The 13,674-nt window shown below is 50.4% G+C and overlaps 1 protein-coding gene across 2 annotated transcripts in view; it reads left to right on the top strand.

The window, feature by feature from the left end:
* The window catches only part of LOC133347708 (dual specificity mitogen-activated protein kinase kinase 6-like), a 69,669-nt gene that overhangs the window by 37,357 nt on the left and 18,638 nt on the right, over positions 1 to 13,674 (top strand). For both annotated transcript variants that reach the window (XM_061560208.1, XM_061560207.1), the window contains exon 3: positions 3,181 to 3,229. In XM_061560208.1, the coding sequence (XP_061416192.1) occupies positions 3,181 to 3,229 (49 nt within the window). The remainder of the gene's footprint in view (positions 1 to 3,180; positions 3,230 to 13,674) is intronic.

The raw sequence follows: 13,674 nt of genomic DNA, 5'->3' as shown, positions 1-13,674 counted from the left end.
AGGGGATTGTTTATGGATTTATTTTTCTGCACAATCATTTATGCTGGTGTAGCTGCTTACTCAGCGGGAAGATGTGATTAGCCTATGTACTGTACCTGCATTATACACCGCACTGCCAACTTACCTGCATTATTTGTATGCACAGAGCATATGACGCACCTGCGTATGAGGTGCAACAAGAAAATTGTTCAATTTATGAGAGAGGGCTTGGGGCACTTGCATTTGCCATGACGACAGTATGCGCTGTTAATTGTGAATAATGCGGCACTATATATGCATTGGCAACTTTGCTGGGGTATATTAAAGGTTAAAGGCGGGCAGGAATCATTCATGTTTAGGTAGCACTGTGGCTATAGAGGAAGCATCACAATGAGGCAGAACATTGTGAAAGTTCAACATTGCATGTCAAGTAGTTGCTAAAGACTTATGTGTTATTTGTAAGAGTAGGTATTGTAATTGTGTTTTGGTGTCTTGACTCTCATGTGAAATTTGAATACTTTTCATGTGCAGTGTAATGTGCATGATAGTCATGAAAATTATATTTTTGTCTTGATAGTGTGATATTTGTGGTAAGTAAAATGATCTATTTACTCAACAAGAAATCCAACCCGGCTGGAAGATTATGATACAGGTGTTATACAATATTATTGGTATAATGTGGACTTTAAGGTCGTTGGTGGATGGTAAAAAAAAAAAACGAGTGGAGTGATGGTGCAGTGATTAGCACACTGCACTGCAAACCCAGTGGCCTGGATTTAATTTACAGCTACGGCTAACATCAGTGGCGAGTCAGATATGAACCATTTCTTCACCCCATTCCCCCACCCTTTTGCCAACATGAATTTACCAGAATGATGAAGAATGGTCAAACAACCACCACGGTTGATATGGCAATTGGAGGCCTTCAGCATTGGCTGGTCCTGTACATTATTTTTCCTTTTTAGAAAATTTCCCCTTCCGAACATAAAAAAAAAAACCTCAACCATTAATTTTTTCACGTAAAATCCTTCATCCCACATGGGTTGAAAAACCAAGTACCACTTTATGGAAATTACAGTGGTTACATTATGAAGTGATGCCACTGCAACCAATGATGGATTTTCACAACTGGCTGAGAACTGTAAGCAAGAGACGAGTATTAACCCCCTGTCCATTGTTTTTGGGAAACTAATGATACTTTTCTCGGCAATAAAGTAATAATGCATAAATAAAAAATGTTTTATATCGCGACCCATGGATAACACATTTTTAGGAAGATTTGCATGTGCAGGGTTGTTGTTACGGAGTTTGCAATCTGAAGACGCTTATAATTTGCGCACGTGGGTGGGAGCAGGGGTTTCTGTGCTGAGCTGCGTGTCGGGGATTGTGTTCATGAATGAGTTGGGGGGACATTCCTTCCGGGTGACTTTGCAAGTGGGAAAATAAATAGACTCCCAGGTCACGCTATTGACGCAAGTTTGTGCTCAAGGCAAGATTCTCTGGTCAAAACATTGCAACCCGGCAACACTCGAGGCAGAAATTTCCAAAATAAAAATTTGTAGAGATTTTGAGTGAGTGCTTGTGTTGAAACACAGCATCGTCATAATTACATTGAATTACATTATAGAAAGGCTTACTGGTTAATTTATGAGCAACTAGATGTTGCTAACAACCGTTACTACAATTGGAAAGTGACTCAGTAATGCTAATGGGTTTTACAATTATCGTAGTGAAATGTGTTAACTTAAGGTCTTAATGATGCTTTCAATTGTGCAAACGAGCAAATGTTATCTGATGTGCTTCTACTGCCTGCATAGCAACGGACAGAGCGAGACTGACAGCCGCAGCCTGAATGCAATGGGGCCTGATGCAGTTCAACAGCAAGAAGCTTTTACAGAATAATGGTGCTTGATATTGTAAAGTGCTTCACGGCATATGTTTCAGAGGTTCGCAAGCATCGTGTGGATTAACTCATTAATATCATACACACGCCAGGCATATAACGTGCAACGGCCAAGCCACATTGTGCTTAGAGTTGTACTTGTTATGTTTTTATTTGCCAATAAACGTTTGGAACTGATCAGCAGTTTCAAGGCGAGAAACCTAGCGTTCAGCACTGAAATGTGATCATTTTAAACCATATACATGTTTTAACAAGGCAACTGTGGTCAGTGGTTATATCCTAAAGTGGGGAAACAATGTTGTTTTTTGTATTTTTTACCCAAGGCTCAGCTTCAGATAACATATCCAAGGCTAAAGGAAAGAGCCCTCAACATCCACAGTATTGACAATGCAGAGCTGGAAAACCAGCTAAGGCAAGGGCAGTCATGTAAATTTACTTAATTCTTCGAAAGAAAAAAATAACAACGTGGGCAGTGCTGTGTCATTCAACACTACCATTTAAAAAATATATTAATAGTATATTATTTATATAAGTTTTTTAAAAAGACGTACAGTCTGTTCTATAATGCAGTAGTTGCGTTCCTGAAGAACACCGCGTTATGGAAAAACCGCGTTATAATAAATAATATACATCCAGGGTAAAGCAGACTTCGCGATAACACATGAGATGTATATGCAGGCTGAACAAAGACTGAGGCGCGTGGGTAGCATCTGGAAGAATCCAGTAGCATCCCGCCTTGTGTGATTGTACGCCGAGGCAGTTGTACAACCGCTTATTCCTACTCGCGCGACATCGTTTTGTTCACTCGATCGTGTTATATAAAAAAAGGTGTTCCCTAATACATTCATCGCGTTATATCCAATTCACGTTACACGCGTTATAGGGGAACAGACTGGGTTGCATAATCATTGCAAATTCAGTTTAGCAGTACTCTGTCTTAATGGCAGGTAATGCGAAATGTTTTAGTAATCCTGGTCAACTTTGTTTCATTAAGTGAGGAATATTGGCTCATGCAAACAATACTTTAAATTAATAAATAAACTATTTTGGGATAACTCTTTTAATATTTTCATAAGCATTTCAATGCACAGTATATACGTAATTTGCATCATGTAGCTTGCACCATTTTTTTGTAATAATTGCAATAATATTGATAGTTAATATTATTTAGTTATTTCAATGTACTCTGTTTTAATATAATAAAATGCAACTTAGAAGCTAACACATGTACATATGTTTACTGTGACCGCATTTTGCATTTATGCTAAAGGTCACACGTTCTTATCTCTGTTTTTCAGGCCACCCAGAGATCTTGACTCAAAGGCGTGTATAACTATTGATGACAAGGTACGCACCAACCCTTGCGGACAGCGCCCTACATACAACACAGCTTGAGTTTCCACCCAATATTTATTACCGTCACATCTACAAAAACAGCCAAACCTTGGATATTGCATGCTACTACCACCGTCAAACAATATGCCCTTTTATCAGTATAGGCACATTTTTGTAATTTAATGAAAGGACATTGGCTTTTTATGTGCAAACTAGAAAGCAGTAAAACATGTGTATATGTTACACGTGTTATTGCTGGCATTAGATATTCACATTCACACAATCATACACAGCGGTACCTATAAATACCTGGGCAGTTATATTTCTTGAAGTATCAATAACATCCTGTGCAGTGATTTCACTGAGCCTCATGAAAGTGTTTTGCACCATGTCCTCCCTCCCCCACCGCTGCCCCCCCCCCCCCTGTCTCAGCAGCGATTGCAGAGCCAGTAGGCATAGCAATGTTATTGCAAAAAATGTTGGATTCCATTCAACCCCAACTTCCCCATCCAGGAAACCTGCGTTTCCAATCCGAGCTTAAACATTTGTACGTGGAGTGGGGTTTTTTTTGGATGGCACAGCTGTTGACGCATTGATTGTGCGTTTTCGCATGGCTGGAGAGCACCAGTGGACTGCTGTTTTGTGTTTTGTGTTGTGGCGTGCAAATTTGCAGGTGGAGCATGTGCGTGAATGTTTTTGTAATGTTTTGCAACGGCCCTTAATTTAAGTTCAAATTGTCCAAGTCAACGGTTTACATTCCCGCTTCCACCACTTTATAATTTATATTTGTCTAAGCACTTTTGTTTGTTTTCTTTTTCACCACGCAATGGCAATATGATAGTTGTGAACATGAAGTGTTATTGTTGGTAACTTTAGCCGATGGTGAGCTATACACCACCGATGGTCGTGTGATAATAAATGTTGGGTGTGTATTACATTGCTGCAGGATTATTAGCCGTATGCATTCACTACGAAAATTGGAAGATTGTCATTTCGAAAAAATGCAACAAATTCGGTTTGTTTATATTTTGTACTTAATGTATGGTACTCATAGTATGAAAGGCAATATATTTTAATTTGTCTCATATGCCTTTCTGGGGCATGAAAACATAAAATAATTCTGCAAACAAAAAAATCCCCAAGTCTATTACCAGGTGCATGCATGTAATATGCAGTGGTTACAGGTCTCTGTTTTTACACCAGTTTTAAAGCCACGGATTATGTATCCTATTTCAGCACTTGCGTGCAATGCATGCACGCACTCGTAACTTGTACGCAACACAAACACTACTCGCCTCTATGTACCGAACACCGGCTGTAATTGCAGCACCAACCAACCCCACCTTTCCAAGCTCTCTAGACCACCACCCTCTGTTACCCGACTCCCAGCCTCCCCTTTTCTCTCCTCACCCGACTCCTGCCTTCTCCGGCTCATTTTCTAAACGGTCATTTCAGCCGTAGTCCCCATTTTTGTTTTCACGCAAAAATTCCAACCTTTCAACGTTCATCATTGGCACTGGTGATTTCGGGGCGGCACACACACTCAGCATAAACAATGTTCAGGTTAGAGGTCTGGTGGAACGGCACATGGACCAGGTTGTAATTGAGCTCGAGTTTATTTTTTCAGTCATTTCTTTTAACCCTCAAGTATTTAAAAAGAGAAAGTGTGAAATCGTACAGCCCAGTGCCCATGTGTGCAGTGTTATCGGCTCTGCAAGCATGGGTGTTTCCTGGCAAGTACCATTGCAAGCCAAACTTAGAAAAACTGCCTGGATATCTTGCAAAGCTAACATTTGTTTTAAGGGCTGTACTTGCAGCTTGATTGGTGGGAGTTCAGGAAGAGGGTGGGAGTTGGGGGAGTGAGGCCTGTGTGGCAAGCCAGTGGTGGCGGAGAACTAAATTTAAACCATGTTTTCCACAAGTCACAACACATGCACCATTACTCAGCTTTATCCAATGCCTCTGAGTAACTCTTTGCAAATGTCAAGCCTTCCAGATTAAATTCGTGGCTTTCCTGTAAATTATCTCAACTTATTTTTCTGGTAAATGCACACTTTGAGTATTGGGTAATATTGAGGAATCTTATGTACCGTGCACATTATATATGTTTTATGTGCACATGTTTGAAGTGAGTAACGTCACAAATATAAATGCACCAACACCAAAAGTGTCCCTGTATAATCAAGATAATTAAGACACCTTTCTGCACAAACACAAATCGTTACACATAGTGCAAGAGTGGTATATTGTAATTGCGACCATTATGCAAACATTCAACCACGTGGATGCAGGATAAGCTCTGGTTCCAACTGCTGGCAAATGATAGTGATCTTTAGGTTACCTACTACAGTGTGTCATACATGGGTAGGAATGGTGGCACAGAGGTGAACACAATGTATGATGACATGACAACCTGAGTTCAATTCCCAGTCAGTGGCGAGTGATATTTGAACCGGACTTGCAACCCCCCTCCTCCCACCACCTTCCCCCTTCACCAACCTGCACTGACCAGCATGGTGAAATATGGTCAAATCCCCACAACTGACGCAGCTAAGGGGGAGGCCTTCATCCAAGGGAGTGGACTGACACCGTGTGATATTACTGCATCATAAATCACCCATTACTAAAAAGAAATCCTCCACTCGTTGTAGAAAATATTTTACACATGCAGTATTACATTGCAGGTCATGAATTTTCACCATTGTGTACAGTTGAGAGCAAACTTAAAACAAGGATATGGCACACACCCAGGAGACAATGCCTTCCTCATTGTGCGTGCACTTTTGCAGTTGCAACTATAATCGTTAAGACATGTTCAAGCAGGTATGCGTGTATGTACACATGCGTGCACATGCATAGCACGTGTGTATATATGTGAACGATGCACTCGGGTTGTTCAGCACAAGCCTTTGTGTGCTGTTTATTTGCCATGTGACCACAAGGACAGCATCGCACAACAGATGTTCTTAAATTATCCTATGCAGGTAATTGGTATACTGATGTATAATAATTTACTACGCTTTGTCAATTTGCTGATAGATGAAGGCCTTCACAAAGCGTACGTGTAGGTCTTGGGGGTTGCCTAACCATACTTCACCATGCTGATCAGTGCGGGTTTGTGAAGGTGGGGGGGAGGGCAGGACCAGTTCAGGTATATCTCGCCAACTGATGTTAACAGCCACGGTCGGTAATCCAACAGGAGTCACCTTGTTGTTCATAGGGCAATAATCATAGTACCACTGCTCCACTCCCTTACACCGGTGAATGCACAAGGATAACCTTTTTATTTTTACAGGTATTACCAAAATACAAAAAACTAAATGTAAACGTTCACACATTGCAATGAAGCCAAATCTAGATGTTGCACCAATGGAAAGGGATAGCTCATTGCTGACACTAGAACGTCAATTATTGAGCACGGCTAATGCACAGTGCCAAAAAATACTTTCACGCATTGGAACGATGACCTGAAACCAGTTGTATTGTCATTGCTTATTGCTAACACGATCCATTATCCTCACGCTAACATGTTCGCTGTGAAAGTGAAACATAACTTCCATGGAGCGCTGTCCCTGTGGTCGCTTTAAAAGATGCCGACTCTGTGTGCAACGGTCCTGATCGGGATAATTTGTGTATTTAAACCCAGAGGGCATAATAAGCTCACCGGTGTCTGCAATTGCACAGTCTTGAAATAACATGCTGCCACGCTTTTCTGCTTGTCCAAATAAAACACGTACGTGTTTAGCTAGAAACGCGAGTGCTACAAGTGAGGGAATTCGGCGGTAGTACAAGATCGCCCAGATCAACTACACCGGGGCATAGACAAAACGTCGCCGATTAAAATATCACCGTTAGACGTCGGTGAGAATTCGTGCACCTGTCACGTGACATTTCACGGCGACCTGCCAAAGAGAACGTGGCGCCTCCCGTCTCTCCCTGCGTGCGCGACGAGCGATTTATTATCGACGCTTATCGTGTGGGATGAAAATAGTGAAGTTTGATCTTTTATGGTGGTGTTCTGGCTATTTAAAGCTCTTCTTAGATGTCAGCGGCTTGCTTCGATGTGATCAGCGGCTTGCTTGAAGAGGATGTTTTAAAGTGTTTAAATCACAATATTCATAGATCCGAGGGTGGACACACTGAATGAACTTCAAACATTTGAATCTTTATCGTCAAAGAGCGTACCCTTGAGATAAAAGTAACTTATATTTTTTTGTACAGGCCATTGAATGATCACGACACCATTTGATTAAGAGCAGCATTTGGACAAAAATTATTCTGGCTATAAGATATTACCGCTTGCGTTTGAGTTTATTCATATGTTTACTGGCTGGAAGTCTTGCTTTATCAACGAACCCACCCACGTCTCTGTTCCACGGTGCCCGTGTTCCTGTTTAGACTATACTTTACTGAGACCGCCCACTACCAGCATAGAGGTCCAATGTCTGCCAGCGTTGTCCATTTGTGTTGTGTGTGTTGTGATGGAACGCGTACAAAGTCAAAGTTCTCCAATGCATAAAACGTCTCTGCTGGTGGTTCTGAACCAACAGTGGAAATACCACGTTAACAGGTCAATTCAAAAGACAAGATCATTTATTATAGGCCGACTCAACCGTTGATAAGGATTTGAACTCGTGACCTGTGGGGGCCGTTGGCCCCCGGGGTCCCTCCCGCCTGCATCCCCTATTCCGTTTAAGTTACCCCACCTCCCTATTACTCGCTACGGTTTTGCCGGCATTCGAATGCGACGCCACTACGGTTACAGCCTCGCGCCGCGCTCCCACGCTGCGAGCATACGTGCGCACATCATCGTCAATCAAACGCCGTGCTCGCAGTATAGCCCTGTGCGGCACGTTACCAATGCGCATCCGTGTCCAACATGTAACGAACGTATGCACACACACACACGCCGCTCCGTGCACTCCAACTCCACACCAACTACGCAAGTTATGATCGCGCACCTGTATCACACACGGAGTGAACACACGCGACACCCACTCTTGCGCCGCTCTGCGCAGCGCTCGCCGTCTGCTGGCCGCTTGCGTTATGATCGCGCACCTGGGGTACGCCTATTACGCACGCCGCGAGCTTACGCACACACAGTACCACACGCGTTCCCACACGCAACCCGCGCGCTCAGCTCCGCGCAGCGCTCACTCACGTGGCGAACCACTGTGCACACAGCGCACCCACACGCTCACACTGCACGACAAGATCACGCGAGACCACGCTTCGCTATTAATGATTTATTATATGCCACCTGCGAATTGATGTTGAATCAGTGAGTCGACGAGGCTGGCCTATTCCACTAAACCTGTACCTATTCCCTATTTATCGGCTATGATTCTAATTCCCCTTCTTACTCACTGCTTGGTGCCCGCGGAGGTTCGCTGCTCTCTGCGCTAACAGCGTACCTCGATGCGTCGCACGGACGTCCGGGTCGCTGGCTGGAAGTCCTGCTGGTCCGCTGGCCTGGAGAGAAGGGAGCTATTTTCCCTCTGCGCCCCTCTATTTATCCTCCCTACCTTCAAGGGGATGCTGCGCTAAACAATGGGCTCGCGATCCTCTGGCACGCGCACGGCGGTTCTGGGTGCTGTTGATATGCTAATCAGTGTGCCGCGTGCAAGGCGTAAATCCTACTTAATCCCTTACCCTCCCTAACAATGGGGCCTGCGCGCTCAAGCGCAATTATCCCAACCCTCCATGACTATGCGCAACAGCCCCTGTGACCCCGCTATTCATGCTGTCCCGTGCCTCCCCTGCTCGCCCCGTCGACCCGTGGGAGTGTGTGTGGGGGGAAATGCGCCTCAACCGCGGTGGCCGAATGCCCCACGCCACGACCTACCATATTAAGGCCGGCCGCAGCGCCGCGGTGCCACGTAGCACGGGGAGGTCATCCAATTCCCTGATCGCCGGAAACCGTGAGAATTAATCCCGATAAGGGTCTCTCGGATAAAAACCGGTCGATCAGGTGACCTTCCCTTCCAGCTCTATGGGGGGGGGGGAATGCGTGCGGGTGTGTGCTTATGTGGGGCGGGTGATGGGGGGCAGTGCGGTGGGGGAAGCCGGGCGGCTCCCTGGTTCGGCAGAGCGGCCCCGTCGTTGTGGCACCACATAGCCCCCCGGGGTGCCAGTCCCCGTCCCGGGTTGACTGGAGCACCTCGCCTGGGTTGCCCCCACGAGGTATCGCCGCGGGGTCCGCGGGATTCGCCCGGCCCTTGTGGCTGGCCTCGGGGGTGGCGGCTCCGTCTCCTGGGGCTCCGGCGGTGGTCTCCTCCTCCATTCCAACGGCTCCCCTCGGCCTCTGGCACCTGCGGGCTGGGGAACAAACTCAGAGGCGGTGGGGTTTAAGGGTCGCCGTCCTCGTCGCCCCCGGCCCCGCCCGGGGCCCCTCGGAGCCCGGGGCTCCGTGGGGCCCATGTACTGCGCGAGGCCCCCGGGCACGGGGGGTGGGGGGACCCCGGGGTTTCGGGGTACTTGGACGGCGGGGCTCCCCCCCTCGGGGGCTGCTCGCCACGGCTTCAGTCGGCGGATGTTGACCACCATCTCCCGGCCCCTCTCTCCTCCCTGAATCAGCACCGTCCATGGTGAGATCTGCCGTCTCACAATCCAGGGTCCTCGCCAGTAGGTGGTCAGCTTCCCCACCTGTCCGGCACCGACGCGGGGAGTGTACAGCCACACCTCGGAGCCCGCAGTGTAGAAGGGGGGCTCCATACGGGGTCGGGCGCCCTGCTCTTGCCGCTGGTGCGCGGCCTCTCCGTGCGGGCCGGCTCGGCCCCTGGCCCCTCGCAGGGTCTCCAGCAAGTGCTCCACGGGGTGGCTCCCTTCCTCCCGTTGCGGCGGAGGAACACCGAACAGCAGATCTGCGGGCAGGCGAGACTCGCGACCAAACATCATTAGGAACGGGGTCTGTCCTGTAGAGGTGTGAACGGCGGTGGTGTAGGCGAACAGGGCATAGGGAAGGTGTTCGTCCCAGTCCTGTTGATTCGCGGCCGCCATGCGTTTAAGCTTCCCGGCCAGAGTCTGGTTCATCCTCTCTACCATCCCGTTCGCCTGGGGGTGATACGCCGTGGTTCGGTCCTTCTGGATCCCGAACTCTCGGCACAGCGCCTGAAATAGTTCGGCCTCGAATTCACTACCCTGGTCGGTAATGACTCGTTCGGGGATCCCGCACTTAAGTACGTAGTTTTCCACGAAGGCCCGGGCCACTACAAGGGCTGTTTTATCCGGGATAGCCACCGCCACGGGGTAGCGGGTGAAGTATTCCACCGCTACGAGAATATATCGGTTGCCCCGGTGGGATCGTGGAAAGGGCCCCTGCAGGTCGATTCCGACCAACTGATTCGTCCGACTGACTCGGAACGGCCTCAGGGGTACCTGGTACCTCGCCGGCTTTTGCCCACACTGCTGACAGGCCCGGCAGCCCTGCACCCAGGCGGCCACATCTTGTGCCAATTTGGGCCAGAGATACTGGCGACGCAGGGTCTCTCGAGTGCGTCGTTCCCCATCGTGGCCCCCGAGTGGGTGGTCATGCACCAGCCGTAGCAGCTGGGGTCGCACCTGGGCAGGAACACAGATGCACCCCGGCTGGCCGGCCTCGGTTAACTCCCGTACCACTCCGTTCCGCACACACAACCGGGCATACAAACCGCTCCAGGGCCCTGGTAGGGCGCTCTTTTCCTCCCGCAGTGCCGCCTCCACTGCCGCCAGATCCGGATCTCGCTGCTGGGTCTGTCTCAGCTGCTCGTCGTTTAGGCCCGGGAAGGCGCAGCCGACGTCCTCCTGGATCCGTCCGATCGGGTCCCGAGCCGCGGGTCCCGCGCTTGCCGGGCGGTCGACGGGATCCTCAGTGCCACCTGTGAGGGTTTCTGTGGCGCACACTGCACTCTCCCTCGCTGGGGGGGGGTCAGTGGCCGCGGCCTCTCGGGGGTCCGTTGCCTGCCGGCAGCGTCCCCCCGTGAAACACGGGCAGGCCTCCTCCGCCCTCGTCTCGGCGTACACCGTGGGTCGCCTCGACAAGGCGTCCGCGTTTGCATGCGTCCGGCCAGCCCGATACTCGATTTGCAGGTTGTACTCCTGCAACTGCGCCAACCACCGGGCCATCTGCCCCCGCGGCTCCTTGAATGTAAGAAGAAACTGCAGAGCATAATGGTCAGTGCGTACGCGACATCTCCTGCCGTACAAATACGGCCGGAACTGCTTACATGCGAAAATCACGGCGTACAACTCTTGGCGGGTCACGCAATAGTTCAGCTCGGCCCCACTCAAGGTCCGGCTGGCGTACGCGATGACTCGTTCCGTCCCATCCTGTACCTGTGACAACACCGCGCCCAGCCCGCTGCTGCAGGCGTCGGTGTCCAAAATAAAATCGGTGGTAAAATCGGGGAAAGCAAGGGTGGGGGCGTGGGTGAGGTGGTCTTTGAGAGTGGTGAAGGCCGTCTGGCAGGCCCCCGTCCACTGATAGGGGTGCTTAGGGGAAGTGAGTTGGGTGAGGGGGCGTGCAATCTCGCTGAATCCCTTTACAAATCGACGATAATAGGTGGCAAGCCCCAAAAATGATCTGATCTCCGTCAGATTCCTTGGCCGTGGCCACTCCACTACGGCGCGCACCTTCTCCGGATCGGTGTGCACGCCTGCCTCGCTGACGCGATGCCCGAGGTACCCCACCTCGCGTTGTGCGATGTAACACTTACGTGGCTTGAGCTTGAGATGAGCCGCTCGCAGTCGCTGGAACACCTCTCGAAGCCTGGACCAATGCTCAGACAAAGATCTACTGAACACTATCACATCGTCCAAGTAAATCAGGCACTGTTCCCATTGCAAGCCCCGCATCACCAACTCCATCAGCCGCTGGAACGTCGCGGGCGCATTGGTGAGTCCGAACGGCAACACTCGAAACTCAAACAGGCCCATCGGGGTGGTGAATGCTGTTTTTGGCCGATCCTCCTCCGTCATCTCCACCTGCCAGTAACCGGATGCCAGATCGAGGGTGGAAAAATACCGCGCTCCTGCGAGACTGTCGAAGGTGTCGTCGATGCGAGGTATGGGGAAGGCATCGCCGAGCGTGACTGCGTTTAGTTTACGGTAATCGACGCAGAACCGGGTTGACCCATCCTTTTTCGTTACTAGTACCACCGGGGCTGACCAGGGGCTCGCCGAGGGCTGAATTATGTTATCGCGAAGCATGTCCCCAACTGCCTCTTTGATTTGGGCGCGTTCGGGTGCGCCCACTCGGTACGCAGGGAGTTTGATGGGTCGGGCTGCACCGGTGTCAATTTGATGCTTAACAAGGTCGGTCCGACCCACGTCCGAGTCGTGTTCGCTGAACACGTCGGCATACTCCCGCAGTAACTCGCGCAGCCGATCGGCCTCTCCCTTAGGTAAGTCCGCCCATGGTACATGTAACGCGTCGAGCAGGGGAACGACCTCGGCTCGGGGAGTCGGGCCGACTCGCCAGGCCAGGTCCTGCTCACCCTCAGGACGACCGGGGTCCTCAGCCCAGAGTGCGAACACCGAGTCGTTAGAGTGGCGTGCGTGCAGGGGGTGTACTGTGGCTATCGGGGTGCGCCGTCGCAGTATCGCGGGGGTATTGTGGGGGTTAAACATCCGCATAAACAATCGGTCCCCATCTGCGTTTACCAACGTGGCGGATCCCACAACCCCATACCGTTTTGCCAACTCCGGGTGAGGAGTTAGCATTACCTCCCCTGATGGTCGGAGCGCGGGGTCGGTGGGGGATGTTGCCACCGGCACCAGCATCTCGGTGAGCGGGCCGATGGTGACTGCCGTCGCCAGGATAGCGGCCACAGGTGCAAAGCGGCGGCGCGTTGGTTCTCGTCCCAGGAACGGTATCCGCTCGCCGTTGCTCTCCATGGTGGCGCATCGCTGGCGGGGTTGCACGTTGAGTCCCAACCGTTCCAGGAGGTCGGTGCCTGCGATACACTCGTGACACAATGCACTCGACACGTAGAACTCCTGCGTGCACACCTGGCTGCCTATGCGGACCTCTAGGGTGGCTCTCCCCAGCAGCCCCATTCCGGCTCCGCTCGCCGTGTGCAGCGCGCGGTCCGGTGCCTGCAGGTGACGCACGTCGACCCCGATCGCGCTGCAGTGCGCTGCGCTCACGAGCGAGGCCACCGCCCCCGTGTCCAGCAGGATTCGGGTACGCACTCCGTTTACCTCCCCTTCCACCAGCGACGTGGCCCCCGTGATCCCCGCCACCAGCTCCCGTAGCCAGTCGCCAGGAGTCACCGTTTCTGTGGGCGTTGTTGCTGGAACCTGTGTGGAGATCACTCGCTCGCCATTATTCTCACACCTTGTTTGTGTCGGGGCTACGTCGATTTCACCCCCCGGTGGTCCCCTCTCTAGGGGGGCCTTAGTGTTTGACCTTAGCTCTTGTCTAGCTCGGGCGACCTGAGGACAGTCCCTCACTAGATGCCCTCGGCGATCGCACATAT

This window comes from Lethenteron reissneri, chromosome 26 (assembly GCF_015708825.2).
Source record: "Lethenteron reissneri isolate LAM-NWPU_2019-01 chromosome 26, ASM1570882v1, whole genome shotgun sequence".
NCBI classification, from domain to species: Eukaryota; Metazoa; Chordata; class Hyperoartia; order Petromyzontiformes; family Petromyzontidae; genus Lethenteron; species Lethenteron reissneri.
The sequence above is the reverse complement of the archived record's forward strand: the minus strand, read 5'-3'. Positions and strand labels throughout refer to the sequence as shown.